General features: G+C 40.4%; 2 protein-coding genes across 4 annotated transcripts; one reads left to right on the top strand and one right to left on the bottom strand.

The window, feature by feature from the left end:
* Window positions 1-203: 203 nt before the first annotated feature.
* On the bottom strand, window positions 204-10,631 carry fam98a (family with sequence similarity 98 member A). Its single transcript, XM_053509238.1, has 8 exons — window positions 10,490-10,631; window positions 5,379-5,527; window positions 5,085-5,219; window positions 4,645-4,841; window positions 3,523-3,603; window positions 3,322-3,438; window positions 2,445-2,612; window positions 204-1,559 (listed from the first exon to the last, which is right to left on the bottom strand). The coding sequence occupies exons 1-8, from the start codon at window positions 10,525-10,527 to the stop codon at window positions 816-818; spliced, it is 1,629 nt and encodes a 542-aa protein (XP_053365213.1). The 5' UTR covers window positions 10,528-10,631; the 3' UTR covers window positions 204-815.
* A 639-nt stretch (window positions 10,632-11,270) lies between these two features.
* Window positions 11,271-18,829, top strand: si:ch211-195b21.5 (zinc finger protein 318). Of its 3 annotated transcripts, none has more exons than XM_053510329.1 (8): window positions 11,271-11,765; window positions 11,999-12,063; window positions 12,701-13,217; window positions 15,637-16,210; window positions 16,714-16,790; window positions 16,878-16,974; window positions 17,052-17,158; window positions 18,027-18,829. In XM_053510329.1, exons 1-8 carry the CDS (start codon window positions 11,562-11,564, stop codon window positions 18,297-18,299), a joined length of 1,914 nt encoding a protein of 637 aa, XP_053366304.1. In that variant the 5' UTR covers window positions 11,271-11,561; the 3' UTR covers window positions 18,300-18,829. The 3 variants fall into 3 exon arrangements, with proteins under 3 accessions (XP_053366304.1, XP_053366303.1, XP_053366302.1); XM_053510328.1 differs by having other exon boundaries at window positions 11,272-11,765; window positions 15,640-16,210; window positions 16,875-16,974; XM_053510327.1 differs by having other exon boundaries at window positions 11,275-11,765; window positions 16,875-16,974.
* The last annotated feature ends 233 nt before the right edge of the window (window positions 18,830-19,062 follow it).

The following is a 19,062-nucleotide window of genomic DNA, read 5'->3' as shown; positions in this document are numbered from 1 at the left end:
TTGGTGGTAGTATCAGAGGCCATGGTTGCTTCTTAGCACAGAACGAGCTTTGCCAACATTATGCTAACCTGCACTAATATTTTGTTAACCTAACAGTTATTATACAACAACAATTCTATTAATAATTCAGTACTAAACAGATCAGGAAACTGAAGCTTAAATCATGTTATAACCTAAAATTAAATACTCGGGAGACACAGACATAACACACTCTTCTTTATTGCAGTCAGTCTTCAAACACATTCAAACACTTTGTCAAAAAAAAAAATTCTGTTGTGAAATCCTTAAAGAAAACCCAGTTTATTCCACCTAAACCCAAAGTAGCACTCATGCACTGGATGATGATGATGATGAAAAAAACTCTGCTTTCATCATCATCCAATTTTTGTAAACAAATTCTTAAAGCAGAAATGGAAAAAAAAAACCTACGATGCAATAAATTTAATAATCAAGTAGGTGCAATAACAATTTTGAGTGCTAGTGAGTTATAATGTGCTAAAAGTGGTGAAATGAAATCAACGAGTCAAGTGCTGGCAATAAATAATGTCATGAACACCACTGATTCCTGGGGTCAACACACCAAGTTAAGGCTTTTCCAAAAATAACAAATAACCGATATAACATCTAAGTCTTCCACGTCCCAAAAGTCTTATGAAGTAACGGATTTAGCCAAGGTACGCAGTTAGCTTATCTGTTAGCAGACGATAAAATAAACCACCTGCTGTTTCTTGATACCCGATCTCGCTCTCAAAGCCATCCACCTTTCCTAGATCTTGAAATGTATTTTGTTCTAAGGTTCTTTCCCCAATGATAACTCAGCTGGAGTAAAAGCCCTGCCCGAACCCTGCCTGGTTATACTGATGCCCACCATGTTGGAAGAACTGCTCAAACTGCCCTCCTTGGTTAAAATTCTGCCCTCCTCTTCCACCCCAGCCGCCGCTTTGCCCGCCTCGTCCTCCTCGTCCCCTTCCTCCACGTCCCCCTCTACCCCCTCCTCGCTCTTGTCGCCCTCCATCTTGGTGATGACCTTTATTACCACCTTCTTGCCCTCCTTGATAACCTCCTCCAGAATATCCTTGACCTTGGTTACCCCCTTGATACCCCCCACCTTGGTATCCCTGCCCTTGATGCCCTCCTTGGTACCCTCCACTTTGGTATCCTTGACCTTGATGACCCCCTCTACCTTGATACCCTTGCCCATGATGCCCCCCTGCACCTTGGTACCCTTGCCCTTGATATCCTCCTGCAGGGTATCCAGGCCCTCCTTGCCCTTGTTGCCCACCATGATACCCCCCATGGTACCCTCCTCTTCCTCCATCTTGATAATGACCCTGACTCCCACCATCTGACCAACCTCCTTGAACCTTCCCCCCTCTATCTCCTCTCCCTCCGCCACCTCGTCCCCCTTGGTGCTGATCGTAGCCACCCCTGCCTCCACCTCGCCCTCCTCCGCCCCCTGTTGGTCCGTCTTGGCGTTTCTGCCAGGTTGGCATCTCCGGGGGAGGAGGCTCGATTTCATTTGGTCTTCCGCCCCGATCTGGAACACGTCCCATCAGCACCTGTGGGAATAAGAGTGGAGACAGTTTTAATCTAAATATCTTAAACCAGACTTTAGAGGAACACACAAAAAACTTCAATGATGATTCTTTTGCTTTGTATTTTTTTTAACACTTTTACTGGTTTCTTCAGTACCTGGACTAATCCCCCCCCTCATTTATTCATAATTTTGAAAAATCCCTTTTACAATTGTGTTTGACTGATGGCACTTAGTTACTAGTAACCCAGTGTGAGTATCTATCCAGTGACGTAAACTTCAAAGCTCTTTTTGTAAGTTGCTCTAGAAAGAGCGTCTGCCAAAAGCCTAAATGCAAATGTAAATGGTTGCCATGGTGATCACCTGACTAGTGTGACACTGAGGCGATGACTATAGAAAAAAGAGAAAACAACTGATTAAACTCAATAAAAGAAAAAGCCTGGGTGATGCTACTGAGCGGCGTTTGATACATGGGATGTGAGGGAGGATGGCGTGGACCTTTGAGTCACAGCTAGAGCACAATCTAGTCTTATATATATATATATATACATATACATACTATATAAATACACACATATATACACACACACTATATATATATATATATATATATATATATATATATATATATATGTGCCAGTATATAAACTAATGAGTGGTGCGGTGGTGAGTTGAAGCAGAGTTAATTATTTCCTACAACAGAAAGTGGTTTATTCCTTTTAGATTTTGGTTACACTGGATAGTATCACTCATGTCATAGCAGTTATAAACACTTTTTCCCTAAGCAGTCTCTTTTTATTCTCTCTGTTCAACTAAATAAGAAAAAAATAACTCATAGCTTGTCAAGTGACCAAAAAAGAAGTGTGAACACTGGGATTTTATTTATGCAGAGATAAAAAGAAACATTTACCTTGTTGATGGCGCAGGAGGTTTTTTCTCGAGTCTGGCCGCTGCTCGTGCGCAGGATTTTGGACAAATCCTCTCTGGCGGCAAGAAGGTGAGCGACACACACCTTACTCTTAAAGCCGAGCGCTGTTCGCAAGGGCTGATACACTTTGGCCAACTTCTCAGTCTGGCTCTTAAAGAAAACAATCATTATACAACAGTCAGTAATCTGATTGGATGCGAGTCTTTCCATGAGTGGTGGTCAAGAGAATGAAAGCACTTTTCTAAACATTTTGTTTCAGCTACAGATGTCTAGTGCTTCAGACTCAGAGAAAAAGTAAAAAAAAAAACATAGAAATTTCAGATTGTACCAGATAGAATTAAAGGTGTGGTATTGTGACATTATATAAGAATAAATAAATCAATATAATATAATCACCAATATTATCATGATACAAAGGTACTAATTCGATTTGTATTGTGATTAAAAAATATTAATTTAATGCAAGTCTAATTTCAGATTTTGTTACAATTCTAAACAAATTTAGCCCTGTAGGATTATGGATTACTTAGCCCTGTAGGATTATAACAGCAACATTTTATCACCTCACATGCAAATATATCAAATTTTGGAGTCAGTGTGGCGATACATGAATTTAATGTAATTAAATTTAATTGCAAAAAGTAACTGAATCAATTTTTCCCATATATATATAAATATAATCCACATTTTATTAACAATAAACAAAAAATATACATCATACAAAACATTCCATAATAAAGATAAAGTATAGACTTATTATAATCTATTACTACTCGCCTTAATTAAAATTTGAGTGGAAAAAATTCCTGAGGATTAACAGGGAATAGAGAGAGTGTTTAGAATCGGACAGGAAGCCCACCTTGGCTCGGTCCGACCAGCCGAAGGACTGCACTGTGACGTCCAGACGCTTCAGTAACATCTTCCTCCGCACCTCATACTCGTTCACAAGGGACTGGTTAATGACTTCGATTTTCTCCTGAAAAGGAGAAAGAAAATAACGGTTCATAAAACCCACGCAAATGCAAATAGAACCCCCAGGGCATCGGGGTGTTTAACTCACCCAGTGGAGGGGGCCGAGGGGTTTACTCATCAGAGGCCCACCCACATGACGAGGAGGGACTTTAGATAAGGCTTCCTTTAGCTGTGAGACACCACACACACACACACACACACACACACACGTGTTAGTGTACAAGCAGAGCAGTAGCACAATTTTATCAAAATCATCAAAAACCCATTTAATTCTAATAATAAAAAACACAACAGAACTTTCATTAAAACATAATTCCACTTCGATTTTACAGATTTAAAAAGAATATTTTTTTTAATTAACAATTATTTTAAATTTAAGTAAAAATATTTTTTTTAAAAGACTAAATTCAAGACTTCTCTGTGCACTAATGAAGAATAAAGTTTCAATTTAAGACAAACTGCAACAAATATTTGTGCTGGATTAACAGAAAAAACATTTTTTACATTTCTTCCTGGCAAAACTCTTACTTCTTAGCATGTTAGGACTGTAACAGACCTGAGGTGATCGGTCATACATACAGATCGCTTCTCAAAGTTAAAATAAAACATTTCTGCCCCTGTATGGAGCACTGAGGCTTTTTATTCCAAAACTTTAAATACACGACATCAGGAGCGGTGTTGTTATTTACGACTATAATGGCGCAGTGGTAAAGTGCTCGTCCTATCATTCGGGGATCGCTGGTTCGATTATGATGCTGTCTAGAGGTCTAGAGAGAGCTGATTGGCCGAGCTCTCTGAGATGGGAGGCACTTAGTGCTCACACATTAATCACGGCTCTACGGCCAATCAGGGGCGTCTGTGAGCTCACGCAAATCTGTCCTCCGAGTGTGTTACGCCGCCTCCGACGGTGCGTGAGCAAGCAGTACGAAAAGTTGCGGTCGGCTGCCGTCACTTGGTTCAGAGGAAACACGTGATAGTCTTCGGCCCTCCCAACTAAATGGTAGTAGCTTAATGTGGGAGCCCCCTAGTGACGGGGAGGAATTGGAAACGACTAAATTAAAGAGAAAATCTGGGTAAAATCCTAGGAAAATAATAATAATCAAAAAAATTAACGCAAAATTATATTTGTCTCCCTTTTTCTACTTTTGCTGATACGAAAAATTATCCGACCTTTGACCAAAAACCATGGTGTGTATAAAAATGTGTGTACTTTTTTTTCGATGCCACTAAAAAACTGGAACATGGTGATGTTGGAGGGGGGTTTGGACATGCCCAGCGCCACACAGATGCCCTTCAGCTCCATGAAGTGCTCGCTACAGCTGGACGGTGCTCCTCCATCCTGAGCTTTCCTTTGGGGAGCGTTCACCAAAACCATCCGTGCAGCTTCCAGCTCCGAGATCAGAAACGCTGAATACAACCACATCATCGTCATCAACGTAATCATTATTACTACTAGACCTCACATACTTAAACGTTATAATGAGCCCTGGTCATGTGACTCAATATGAAATGGATTCTCCATTTACTGTAATTCTTGGATGTTAAACTTAAAAATACATCTTTAAATTTAAAATAAAAAGCAGAAAATCTAACAATCCTTTATGTAAGTGTCCATCACTGTGCGTGCGTGTGTGTGTGTGTGTGTCTCACTGAGCAGAAGTTGACAGTTGTTGGCGTTCAGCAGACGATGTGTGACGTCTCCACGCGTGAGACATGAGTATGGACATGCTAACTCTGTTAGCAAACCGCTCATTTCTAACTGGAAACCCTCAGCCTCACTTGGACCTGCAAGCAAACGCACACACACACACACACACACACACTTCTAATTAAACGTGATATAAGGCAACCGTAAGATATTTTTTTGTACTAAAACAATGAATCATATTAATGTGAGTGAATGAATATAAAGTGCACGCGCGCACACACACACAGAACACTCACAGTTGGTGGCGTGGACGTTCTCCTCCAGCCTGCAGTAGAGTTTGAGCTCAGAGACGAGCCAGGAGCACAGTTTGGTGAATTCAGGAGACGCTGCGCCGCCACCGAGAGCTGCCTGCAGGGCGCCATCCTCTAAAAGCGGCCCCTGGTACCTACACACACACACACACAAATCATAAACAAGTTTGTCTTTCACTCCTTATCAGTTTATCTGTTCTCTGAGCATAGTGCAGCTCCGGATTTATACTACAATCTAAACCAAACAACTCATCACTTATACACACGTCAGGTTAGCTCGTTGTGTTTACTGTTAAACGATGAAGGACAGCTGAGGTGAAGAGGAAGTGTTTACTCAAAACTCAACGCTGAAGCTGAATCACAGTCTGAATCTCAACTGGTTTGGATTAAAACATCAGGTCTGTGGGACGCGCGTGGCTGAAAGCAGAAAAAATTCTGCTTTACATCCATCAGTTGTTTTTCACCTTTTTTCTGTTTTTCAGTCCAAATCTCCAGAACACGCACGCACATGTTTCCTGGTTGGATCATTTTCTTTTAAATTTGTCTTTTAATTCCTTTACGTCTACTTCATTTGATGTCACGTTTATTAGATCACCATTATGCTGAAGCCTGTGATTTTTTTCCCCACTTATTGTGATATATTAAAAAAAAGAACGTTATTATTAGTGTCACACAACTATCTCACGTTTTTATTAAACAGCTGAACGCGTTAATCAATTAAGCATTAATTATTTATGACCCCAGGATGCAAAAGTATTTTAGACAATTAAATAATTCTGTAAGAAAGACTGAATGAAACCAAAACACTTTATTCACACGGACTGTAACACCACTCTCGTCCTTCTATCCTCATTTAAACACTAATACTGCACAAGTGCGCCCTCTTGTGGTGCACAAGTTAATAGATGTTAGGTATCTATCTAAATAAAATAAAAGTTTTGTCTGTACATTGGTCCGACCTCGTTTCATTTTGTTGGAGGATCACAGCTTTTCGCAGCATCATGCAAAACTGTGTGGACAGAATTCAGTAAAACTTTGGCAGCACTTGGGGATTTTCCTGAAGTTAAATCTGCGCCATTAGGAGACTAGCAGCTTTCTCAAACAAATACCAAAGTGAACCTGAGGTCAGATCAAAAGTTAAACACCACTGGTTTATGTTGATCGCTGATAAGATAAGCCCCGCCCACTGAGACAGTGAGCGCAGTCCCAGGTGCAGCGATCACGCCGAGCACAGAAACCCGTCCTGATAAACTCCCAAACTTCTGCTTCGCACCACTAACTGCTCTTTATGAGCATCTAACTGAAGCGTTTAATAACATCATTAAGAATCCAAAACCGAGGTATACACATGTGATGAACATCTGGGAGTACATCCCTCCTCTCAAAGAGCAAGAACTAGCAGGATCTGTAGAACTATCGTCAATCGCTTGCCAGCCAAAGCATGTAGAAGGACGTGTAGAGGATGGACAGATCAGCTTCTAAAGAATAAACATCTGAGAGATCAAGGCATGATGTGGATTGAAAGCGTATCATAAAGAGCTTCATACCTACGTCATCTATCGAGTTTGTCCAGCTATAACTCGACTTGTTAAAGCACAGATGCAAGAAGATAAGACTAAAACATGGCTTCTTTACACCGTCGCAGGTCATTACGACGGCTCTTCTGTTTTGCTTAGTATCAAGACCACGAACGAACGTTCCTAAACAGACAGGGTATGAGCTTTAAAATCCATAAAAACAATAACAAATCAGCCTTTTATTTTATAGGAAGGACTGGGACTTGTTCAGGGGTTCGGTATTAAGATCAGAATGAATATGCCAAGGTTGTATTTAAACACGGTGGTTAAACGGCTAAACATTATTAGAAATATGGCAAGGAATGAGATGCATGTGTACTCGGTGTGGAAGAGAGTGATGGTATTGATATCACCCAGATGAAGGAGAATACGCATCTCGACCCCTGAGCCGTTCCAGTGAGAGCTTACAGCTTTGATTGGCTGAGAATGATACTGGATGGAGAGAATGGACAGAAGACAAAAAACGCTCCTGACCACTGGAGGGCTCCATCACTCTCAGACTGGCCGCAAAAACTTTATGTCATGGTGGTCGTGTTTAGTCGGATTAGTCGAACTTAGTCGCTTAATGACATCATGCCAGTCCAGGATGAGTTGACTGGTGAGAGACCGTGATGATGTAAAGTCTAAATATTCTCTTCAGGAAGAAGCTTGGAGGGTAAAAGAGAAATATCCGAAGTTCAGAACGGTGACAATATTAAAGAACAATAAGGAGAAAAACAAAACCGAGCTGCTGAAGAGGAAACTGCTGCATGGACAGGTCTGTTTGTGGACGAGGGTCTGAGCTGCGGATATGCAGCTCCGGTCTCATAGCAGAGCAGCATGATGGTGCAGGCACCATCTGAATACATCAACACACACAGACACAGTAAAGAAGTTGTGCATGTTCACTGGCCAGACACCCTGGGGTACAAAAGTGTCAGACAATTCCTACCAACATCGACCAGTGAAGTTCGAGAACATCACCAATGCTACCATTATATAACTAAGAAAACCGTCTCTGTGAGACGTCCTGACACAGTAGGACAAATGAGGAGAAAACCTGCTTATTAATAGATACAGCTGTTCAGATGATCCTGAACAAACTGAAAAAATTAGGAACTACATGAAACTGGAGATGGAGATGTGAAACTGAAAAATGAAAACACTGTGCCAGTGATAACAGGAGCAGGAGGAACATTAAAGAAAAGATTTGATCTGAATTTAACAGAGTTCCCAAAGCCCCGATCAGCGAGTAAAGGGCAGAAAATAAGACTTATGAGCGGAGATCTTGTGAGGAGACTCGGATTTACCAGTGAAACCACCAATAAACTAAGATCAAGAAATGTTATTAATAATAATCATAATAATAATAATAATAACAACAACAGATCTGATCTAATAGCCGGTCAATCAGTATTGATCTGATGCCAATGGATCGGACATCAGACGCAGTAAAAGATTTTTAATTTAGGAATATGAAAGCTTGTTGACAGATGGACCTTGTGTATTGAAAATAACAGATTATATCGAAAAAGTATGTATTTGTCTTCTTTGAAAAGTTCATTAAAATAATTTCTACAGCCAGAGTCTGGATAATTTTTGACTTACCCTCTTGTAAATAATAAGGATGGGAATCACCAGGAACCCCCTGAAACGATATTATTACAATACCCAGTGCTGATTCTCAGATGGTGCCGTATTATCTGTAGCACAAATATTGTTATACGTGTTTAACATTTCTGCATTATTATGTACAGAATCCCTCACAATTTTCAAACATAAATAAAAAAATTATAAATAAATAACAGAAGAATATTTGCATGCCTGCTGTGTTTTGCATAAAAATAGAAAAGACTGAGTGTGACAAAGTTACCTGAAGTATAGCACTGACTATAGCACGCTCAGTAAAAACAAACAGTTTTTTTACTTGCACACATCTGAATTGAACACTGCTGACTATTTTCAAGCAAAGAGTTTACTCTATGACTCTATTACTCTATTGTTTAACGTTTTTAACGGCGGCTTTTCTTATGCCATTGTTTTGCATGCGCCCGAGATGTTTGCACAGTACTGTAAGTAAAACAGCTGTTAGGTTTTACTGAGTGTGCTGGACAAAATAAGATCTACTGGTAACTTTGTCACACAGACCATTTTTATGCCAAACCCAGGAGCATACATTAGGTTTTTACTGTTTCCATTTGAAAAATGGTCCGTCATGTAATATGTTTTTTTCTTTCCTGGCATGCAAATATTCTTTTGTAAAGTTATTTACTTATTAATTTTTTTATGGGAAATATTGAATAGTTTTATACATAATAATAATACAAAAATGTATAAAATTTGTACTACAGATAATATGGTGTAATACAGGTTATAAGACTTTTGAGCAGTACTCTGTGTGTGTGACTGCACAATAACTTTGTACATGTTTTACACTGGATGCCCTTCCTCGCACAACCCTCCCTTTTTATCCAGGTTGTGACCGGAACTGCAAACACTGACTGGGAATTGGATCCGGGCTTTTCAAATGAAAGGAGAGAAACATTCCACCGAGCTACCAATGCCCTATCAATCTATCTATATAAGGAATGGGAGTGACATGGGCTCCCCGATACAATATAATCGCGATACTACAGTGCCGATTCGATTTGTATTGCGATTCTATAAGTATCATAGTTTCATAACTATCCTGAATTGAAAGTACATATTCTAAGATTTTGTTAAAATTCTAATCAAACTTAGTAAATATTAATGTAAATACTTAACACATGAGGCTCATAAGCTGTTCTGTGTAAATAGTTTAGAGCACCACCTGGTGGATTATAGAGGAACAGCAACACTGCACGACCTCGAATGCATACATAAATGACAAATTAATTTAAAAACTAAACTAGAAAAAACAATATTGCTGTCAGTGTGGTGATAACAAACTAAAGAATCTTTATACGTCACTGAATACATTTTTTTCACCATGCATACATTTTAACTCCCTCGCTCATATAGACAGAGAGAGTACAAAAAAATATAAATATATAAAATATAAATATATAATGCTGGTTGTGACTCTGTTAAATGACTTCCACTTGCACCAGATACTTTATAATAAACAAAAATATAAATAAATCAGTGCATAAACATCACATCAGTACTAACTACAACATTAAGTCAGACAAACATTATATTATTGTTTGTACTAAACACACTAACATTACTTTAATGATGTTATCAGTTATTTCATCATGACTTTAATAAGAACCCACACACACACTGTATTATTGAACTCTTGTTATTATAATAAACACAGCTGTAGAGGAACAGTTACTAATCCCCCCCTGTGTGTATGTGAGAGTGTGTGCGCGTGCCAGTTCCCAGTCTCACACACTTTCTCTTACCCTCTCTTTATTCAGGATTTAAATCCAAACCCTTGAAGCTGATTTTGTTCCTAACTGTAAATCAAACTGAACTCGGGATGTTAAACACCTCTCTGTTCTGACACACCCTGCCTTCACACATATTCACTAAACTATCTCTGCTGCTCACCCCAAATCCTCCAGAGAGTCCAGAATGTCGTTCTCCATGGAGACAGATCTTTATTTCAGCTTTAATCAGGAGAAATTAAACAGGACTGACACTCTCGCGCTAGCGACCGTGCTGCTGCTCCTGCTGCATGATATGCTCGGTTGGCAGGACTGGGGTCCTAACAGCGACTACATAGATGACCAAGCGTATTCCAGCTATCTTCAGAAAAATAAGGCAACACAAATTACAAATATATTAATTTAAATATCTCGCTATGTAGTGCTTCTTCATTTAAAGTCCCAAACAACAAAGAAGCAACAAACAAAACTACAAATTAAAATACATGAAGATAACCTTTTGCACAGGCATATTAATAGACAGACTCGCAAAAATTATTGCCGAATAGGTCGTAGTGTACTGATATTTTATGCAGACTGTCTTCATCCTGCATCCTCTTCGAGACCGCCATCTTTAAGGTAGATAATTAGTGCCTGTTTTTGTGTGTACCGCTTAAACATGTAGATTCTTTACATTTAAACAATTTTAAACAAATAAGTAAAACAAATTTTAAGCGAAAATGTAATTAGTACACATGTAAATAAATTTGTATAGTTTATGTGATTAAAATAACTGCATTCTACCTGTGCTCACTGCATGTTTTGTTTTTAACTTTCGTATTTAGGAAAAAAAAAAAGCTTTGCCTGTCCTTAAGTCAGTCCTGCTGAGCTGTTATTGATCAATCGATTTCAGCTCGTTGATGTTAATTCAACTGAACCAATTTTAGTCATTGTCGCGCTTGCGAGATAATTTTTCAATCAGGCGAATATTATAGCTTCAAAACAGCAGGGTCCTTAGGGTGCAGTATTATGCAGGGATGGGATTCAGTTGTTAGCGTTAGTCAGTCCCATACACGCACACTGAACATCCCCAAAATCTTTATTTAAAGTGTTTATCTTGTTTATTTTGTATTAAATTTTTAGACGCGGTTACAATTATTTTACATTTCCAGAAATGTATGCTACTGTCGTAATATAGGACTCCTGAGTAATGTTTTTATTATTAATGCTTGGTTTGTGAGTTAGGAGCAGAAGAAATGCACCGCGGCCCGAGCGCGGAGTATACCCGGGCTCCTGCGCCCCCTCCTCGGTATGGACCCCCACCCGCTTCTGGGCCTCCTTTTCCAGGCTCGTTTAACAAACCGAGTTTCCCGCCGCTCTTTCCGAGCACTGTGTCCTACCCCAGGTCGGTTCCCCCTCCGGTATTTCAGAGCTTCAGCACCGAGGCGCCGCCGTACCAGGTAACGCTAATGAGCACACAGAGAGACATGCTCAGGGCTGGGCGGTGAGTCACAGCGCGGTATGATAACCGTTACCGCGGGTTACGGTACATCACATTGTGCAACATCACATAATTCACATTTCTTTATTGCTGTATATGGCAGAATCGAATTTCCTATGCTCACATGCTTTTGTTGTATCGATTCCAAGTTGATGTGTTTGTGTGTGTGTGTGTGTGTATGTATGTAAAAAGGCAGCACCACAGTTTCCTGCAGGATGGACGCTTCACCAGGACGAACTGCAGACTCTGGAGGTGAAGTGAGTAACGTACACATACATAATTATTCAAAAGTATTTTCTATATTGGTTAGCATGCAGGAAAGGGAGCAAAAATGTAAGGAGAGAAAGGATGAAGTAATTAAATAAGGGAAGGAAGGCGTGAAGAAAAAATGGCTGGATTGCAGGTAATGCCCATGCCTGCTTTATTAAGTATGACAGACAACATAGGCCTCGCCTCCTTCACTGAGACTGACACATAACATAGGCCTCGCCTCCTTCACTGAGACTGACACATAACATAGGCCACGCCTCCTTCACTGAGACTGACACATAACGTAGGCCACGCCTCCTTCACTGAGACTGACACATAACGTAGGCCACGCCTCCTTCACTGAGACTGACACATAACACAGGCCTCGCCTCCTTCACTGAGACTGACACATAACACAGGCCTCGCCTCCTTCACTGAGACTGACACATAACACAGGCCATGCCTCCTTCACTGAGACTCACACATAACACAGGCCTCGCCTCCTTCACTGAGACTGACACACAACATAGGCCATGCCTCTTTCACTGAGACTGACACACAACATAGGCCATGCCTCCTCTGTTAAATAATAAAATAAGTGTAAACAAAAAAGTTTTTTGATGTTTCTTTCCCACGTCGCTGCAGAAAGAAAGCGGAAGAATTTCTGCGCATCCTGGAAGCTAAAGATCTCCTCAAAGCACATGGTGAATTAGTAGACAAAGGCACGAGACGCTCCAGCATCGACAGTGAAGTTGAGAGACGCAGCTCAGAGAAGCATTCGAGAGGGCGGAGCAGGAGTAAGAGCAGGAGCCGGAGTCGGGGGAGGAGCCGAGCGAAGAGTCGAGCAAAAAGCCGGGGCAGGAGTCGTGCTCGGAGTAGGAGCCGGAGCAGAAGTCGGAACCGAAGTAGGAACCGAAGTCGGGGGAAAAGCCGCACCAGAGCAAAGAGTCGGCCGAGGAGTCGCAGTCGCAGCCGGGGGCGGAGCTTAGCAAGGAGTAAAAGCCAGCCCCGGCTACACAAAGACTCTCAGTGTAGCATTAAAGACACTGCTGCTCCATCTGTTAGAGTACCGGATCTCTTCCAGAACCTGAAAGAGGTTCTACAGAGCAAAGAGCTGGAGAAACACCTGGCTGTGGTGAAGAACACCTTCATGATCAATCAGGTATGACAGCTTACCACTCACTCACTACAATCAAAATGATTCGTCTGCTCTAACTCAAATCTACCTCGCCTGATTAGCTACAGCTTCTGTGCTGAACTCATCAGTAAAAAAAAAAGCGAGGGAGAAATTATTAAATGAAGAGAAGAAAGAAAATTTGTAAGGTGAATCGACAACTTTTTTCTCACCCCCCCAAAAAACTAAACCAAACATGCGATTTATGGTGGGCGGAGCTACTAAAGCACCAATCAGAATGAGCTATTTACTAATGTAACTGCAGCTATATCAGAAATCATCAGGCAGATGATTTTACACTGATGTTACCAATGTCGGATCAGACTGAGGTCAGGTAAGGTCAGGTGCTAACCCGGATTGCATCTAAAAAACATGTATTCTTTTCTGTTGAGTCCACCTTCACCGTCTTTCCCACATCCGGACGAAGTTACAGTAAGGAGAAGCTGCAAAGAAGTTGCATGCCCAGAGTGAAGCATGGGGGTGGATCAGTGATGGTTTGGGCTGCAATATCATGACATTCCCCAGGCCCAATACTTGTGTTAGATGGGCGTGCCAATGGTTCAAACATTGTATCCTGAAGGCAGTGCCGTGTATCAGGATAATAATGCACCAATACACACAGCAAGACTGCTGACAGAGTGGTTAGATAAACATAAAAAGTGAAGTTGAAGATCTCCCATGGCCTGCACAGTCACCAGATCTAAATATTATTGAGCCACTTTGGGGTGTTTTGGAGAAGCGAGTCAGGAAACGTTTTCCTCCACCAGCATCACGTGGTTACCTGGCCACTATTCTGCAAGAAGAATGGTGCAAAAAACTGTCTGGCCACTGTGCAGGACTTGTATCTGTTATTTCCAAGACAAATTAATGCTGTGTAGGCCGCAAAAGGAGGCCCTACACAATACTAATGAATTATTGTGGTCTAAAACCAGGTGTTTCAATTTCATTGTCCAACCCCTGTGCATGTCTGTCTTTCTGTATAGCAGCACTCACTGCCTAACTTATTAATACAAATATTTTTTTAAGGTTTACTATCTCACGCATGGTTTTCTATAAGTTGTACTTTTTTTGTTGTCAGTCAAATACACTCTCTGTTTGGTAATCAGAGAGTGAATCACTGAGAAATCAAAAAAGTCAGTTTTGTCTTAAAATGACTCTAGTGTGCTAAAATTCACTTATACCACTTCTGCATTGTTATTTCAGTGGTAACAACATTAAGTTATCCCATTAAAATATTCAATTTAGCTTTTCTAACTAATGTCTATTGGTGCAGGTGTTTTTTTTACATTGAGCAAGTAGCTTATTAGTAGCATATTTTAAAATGGATTGCTGAATCCGGCACATAACTGTTCATAACATCACTTTTAGTCAACATTTAGGTTTCACTTATGGTGCAGGTTTAAGTTCAGCCAGTTATCCAAGTACTGCTAAAGTTTTAATATTCTGGCTAACGGATGATTTAAGACGCACCCACAGTTTGATGCGTGTGCAGTATCCTGTCAGAACTTCCGGTTTGTCATCTAGCACATGACTTCACTTCTACTGAACATTTTGATTTATGGTGCAGGTTTAACTTCAGGCAAATACCCAAGTACTGCCAAAATTACATTTAAATTCTGTATAGCCAGTTTTGTGTGATCTGGCTGGACAGAAAGACAATTTTCTGTAACTGGTTTTGCATCCTCCACTGTATGAAACGTAAAGATATTGTATTCGATTTAAAATACCTTAAAACTAGCTTTTAGACAGATCATACATAATTGAACGTACAGTAATACATTAAAGATGGAGCTAGATTAGACACGTAGATCAGAACTATACTAACAGTAAAGATTTACAGGCTAGATCTTAACATTTTAACAGGTTTGACACATCTTTTTTTTTTTTTTAATTGTGATTTTCTAAAATGACATAGGTTACAAACAAACTCACGAGTCTATCCTTGTGTCACAGAAATGCCTTTACACACCGTCTGAGCAAAATCTGATTCACAAAGTTTAGATGTTGCTAGCAGTGGCGTAAGTAGATGCGTTCATTCTGTCATATTAGTAAATGATAAAATAAGATTAATGATTTATGATGGAATTTGTGAAATTGTTGCATTGATTAGATAGGCCAGCTGATTTGACCAGATCCTGTTGAATCTTTCACATTGGAAACAATTTTTTACACCTTTTTCATTAATAATTTGATTAGATGTTGAATAATCTTATACAGTATACATTTCTTTCATTTGAAATGTTTTGTTGGAACTTTGTTAATAATGTGAACTTCGCTGCATGTCGTAGACATAAGTCTGATCTGATCTTTCTTCATGTCACTCTGTGTTCTTCAGCTAGAACTAGTTTGTACCTATGTTTGTGTTTTTGTGATAATATAAATGTGTATAAATCATGTATAATTTTAGCAGGTTCAAGAAGACATAAAGCCGAATCTTTCAGAGCTCCAGATGAAGTCCTGGGAACAGGATCAAGTCGCAGACCTTAACCCGAACTCCGTACTTCCTCACGAGCGAGTGGGGGGAAGTGATGGCTCATTGCCTCGAATCTTATCCTGGAACAATCCTGAACAAAAAAATGATGTGTTTAGAAATAAAAGTCTGTTCTCCAGCATCGAGGACGAGGAGGAGTTTCTCTACGGAGACGAAGACGGAAGGAAGAAACCTCAAGCTGTCACCGTCCCTCTCGCCCAAACCAGACCTGCCGAAAATCCCATCCTGTCACCCTACCTTTCCAAACCAGCTGTCCTCCAGGAACCCAACATTCAGGTCATGACTTCCAGACGACCCCTGACCCCAGACGTGACTGCGGAGGAGTGCGAGAGGGTAAAGAACCTGCTGAAGACCATCGGGCTGAATCTGAACCAGGCTGACATCAGCAAGATGGCCATCAGACTGAAGCAGAAGCAGGAGGAGCAAAGAGAAGTGAGCTCGAACTCTGCTCTCAGAGCGGGGCTGGAGACACTGCTGAACCGCAGTAAAGGTATCCGAGCTAGATCAGACATCAGTACGAGTGCTTGACTGGACATGAATGTGCTTGAACTGATAGCACTAAGCACTAAGTATATTAGAGTTAGATCAGAAGTCTTTGTACCCATAATGATATGGGGGCATCAAAGACTGTTCAGAGACAGGGATCAGCCTTGTAATAAAACACCAAAGTTATGAGAAACAGGTGTGGGAAATAGATCAGACCTCTAAATAAGAGCTAGATATGAGACCTAGATTAGACACCAATATCAGAGCTGTAGCAATAAAGTAGTAAAGATGTACAAATGCGAGATCTGACGTTGGTATCTCAACTGTAGTAATGCAGTAAAAAACAGAGAACTAGATTAGACACTAATATGAGAACTGTAATAAGATTGAGAAGTAGATTAGACATTAGTAACAGCTACAGTAAAGCAGTAAAGGTATGAATGTGAGATCAGTCTCATCAGTGTGATTGAAGCAAAGTGTGTATAATAACTCTCTATATTTGTGCAGTGCAGACGTCTGATGACAGTCGGAGTATCCGATCTGAAAGCAGCCATTCACACAGAGACACTGATCACAAAGACGCGGTAATGAACCAACGAACACGTTTAACAAACAATAATAATATGAATAAGGCTCACCTGCTAACGTGGAGTTGTTGTGGCTGTTAGCAGAGTGATGAGAGGGAGAAGGAGCGGAGGGAGAAACAGATCCAGAAGAAGAGGAAGGAGTACCTGGTAAAGGAGCTGGAGGGATTGCTCAAGCACGAAGGTACTCAAGCGTTACACAGAACCTTCTTCCATGCAGAAGATTGGTGTGTGAGACTAAAGTTCATCCTGTTGCTGCAGGTTCGGGTGATTTGATTCCCGTGATCGGTTTCTTCTGTCAGCGGTGCGAGGAGTTTTTCGGGGACCTGACCAGCGCCGAGGGACACAAACACAGCAACACACACCAGGTGAACACCACAAGCACAACACCCGGCCTGCATCTGAGTTTAGGCTTTGATTATTAGATAAGCTTTTGTTCGTTGAGTTTCACAGCCCAGCAGGTCCTTAGGTTGTCTTTTTTTTTTTTTGGCCAAAGCGCAGTTAGCTTCCAAACCTTCCATTCACTATTTCCTAACATACCCTAAAGATGTGATAAAACATTACAGAAGAATATTTACATGCCCGTAAAGAAAGCAACATATTATGTGACATACCAGATTTTGGATAGAAATAGAAAATCCTAATGTACAAACAAACATAATCCTATGTTTTGCCTGAAAATAGAAAGGAGCGACAGTGTGACATCGTCCCTAACATTCGCTCCTTTTTATTGTCGACATTTTTTTTTTTTTTATTCCATCTGAAAACTGATATTTTATGTAATATGTTGCTTTCTTTACAGGTATGCAAATACTCTGGAATGCTTTTTATTTATTACATTTTAAGTTATGTTTGGAAATTGTAAATGATTTTGTACATAATGTTGACATGATAAACATATATAGTAACATTTGTACTACAGATAATACGAGGCCGAAGTACTGTAGTTACTGTGACTCAGAGCGACCGCCTTTCTCAGGTTTGACAGATTGTGACTAACATGTTATAGCTGACTCAAGTGAATCAGGAAATCGACTCATTCTGGGATCGAATCCCAGGACTCAAAGCAGGAAGGAGACGCAGTGACAGCAATTAAAATATTACTCAGTATTATTTATTTGAAAAATTAAACACATCTAAGTGGATAACGTATTTATCCACCTAACATACCAAACGATTCAAATAGTTTCTGCAGCGTGGTCTATAAACCTCTTACATGTTTGTTTCTTATCACAGAATCAGCAGGTTAAAGACGTTAAGAGACAGCGAAAGCACAAACCCCTGGAGCTCCGAGACGGAGACCGAGACGAGCGAAGTGTTGAGAGGAAACGACAGAGAGAGGACACGAGCCCTCACAGGATCAAGGACAAGTCCAGAGTCCAGGAGACGAAAGAGGACGACACTCAGTCGAGTAAGAACCCCAAGAAGAAAAAGAAGAAAGACAAGAAGATGAAGAAAAAGGACAAAAAGAAAGAGAAGAAGAAAAAGGACAAGGCTGATAAGAAATAGTGGGGGCACTATAAATGGAATATCACATCTCGATACATGACATCATGATAGGGACATTGCAAACTACTGCCAAAACTATATTAATCAGCTCATCCTTACTGTAATGTGGCTGTAGGAGTAGCGACAGCACACACTCACCTCTCCAGTATGTTCAGCATTGATCGCAGCATATGCGATCTCCCCCCCTGCTGCCCAGCTGTGCTAAAACATCTTCACAGATTCAGGATAAAGGGAACCTTAGCGGAATGGAGATGAAACATTTGGTGCTGGTTAAAAAGTTACAGTGAAAAAAGAAGTTCACCCGGATGTTAAATGTACCTTCACCTCAAATACGTAGCATTAGACCTGCCCTGAAGCTACAAGGTCAAAGAATCTTATTGCCCCCAGATTAGCCGTAAAAAATATCACATAGATTTTTTGATCTGCGAATAAAAATAACCTGTATATTTTATTTCTGGCTGAAATTTTCCTGACATTAAATGTTAAAATGACTGGATTTTTTTGTGTAATAAAACATTTTTTATGGTGCACATGACGGGTATTTCGACCGTGCAAATCAGGAGGTGCCAAAACTTAACGAGAAGAAGGTGGGCGAGGCTGGATTTGATTATTTAGAAATGGTTTGGTCTTATGAAGCATGGGTGATGTCATGTTTGTTAACCGATTTATTTATTGATGCAGTGACAAAAATATCAGCAGCTGTTTGAAGGCGGAGCAAAAGCACATCGTCTTACACTGGCTGGCTTGGTGCGTGTAAAAATGA

This window comes from Clarias gariepinus, chromosome 13 (genome assembly GCF_024256425.1).
Source record: "Clarias gariepinus isolate MV-2021 ecotype Netherlands chromosome 13, CGAR_prim_01v2, whole genome shotgun sequence".
NCBI lineage: Eukaryota > Metazoa > Chordata > Actinopteri > Siluriformes > Clariidae > Clarias > Clarias gariepinus.
This window is presented reverse-complemented; position numbering and strand designations above follow the sequence as displayed.

Excerpts from the sequence above, each read along its gene's own strand:
- si:ch211-195b21.5 (XM_053510327.1), top strand. The coding sequence starts at position 11,562 with ATGCACCGCGGCCCGAGCGCGGAGTATACCCGGGCTCCTGCGCCCCCT. Across the intron at positions 13,218-15,636 it reads ACACCTTCATGATCAATCAG|CAGGTTCAAGAAGACATAAA; the intron begins GTATGACAGCTT and ends GTATAATTTTAG. Across the intron at positions 17,159-18,026 it reads AACACAGCAACACACACCAG|AATCAGCAGGTTAAAGACGT; the intron begins GTGAACACCACA and ends TTCTTATCACAG.
- fam98a (XM_053509238.1), bottom strand. The coding sequence starts at position 10,527 with ATGGAGAACGACATTCTGGACTCTCTGGAGGATTTGGG. Across the intron at positions 5,220-5,378 it reads GAACGTCCACGCCACCAACT|GTCCAAGTGAGGCTGAGGGT; the intron begins GTGAGTGTTCTG and ends GTTTGCTTGCAG. Across the intron at positions 1,560-2,444 it reads CCTCCTGCGCCATCAACAAG|GTGCTGATGGGACGTGTTCC; the intron begins GTAAATGTTTCT and ends TTATTCCCACAG.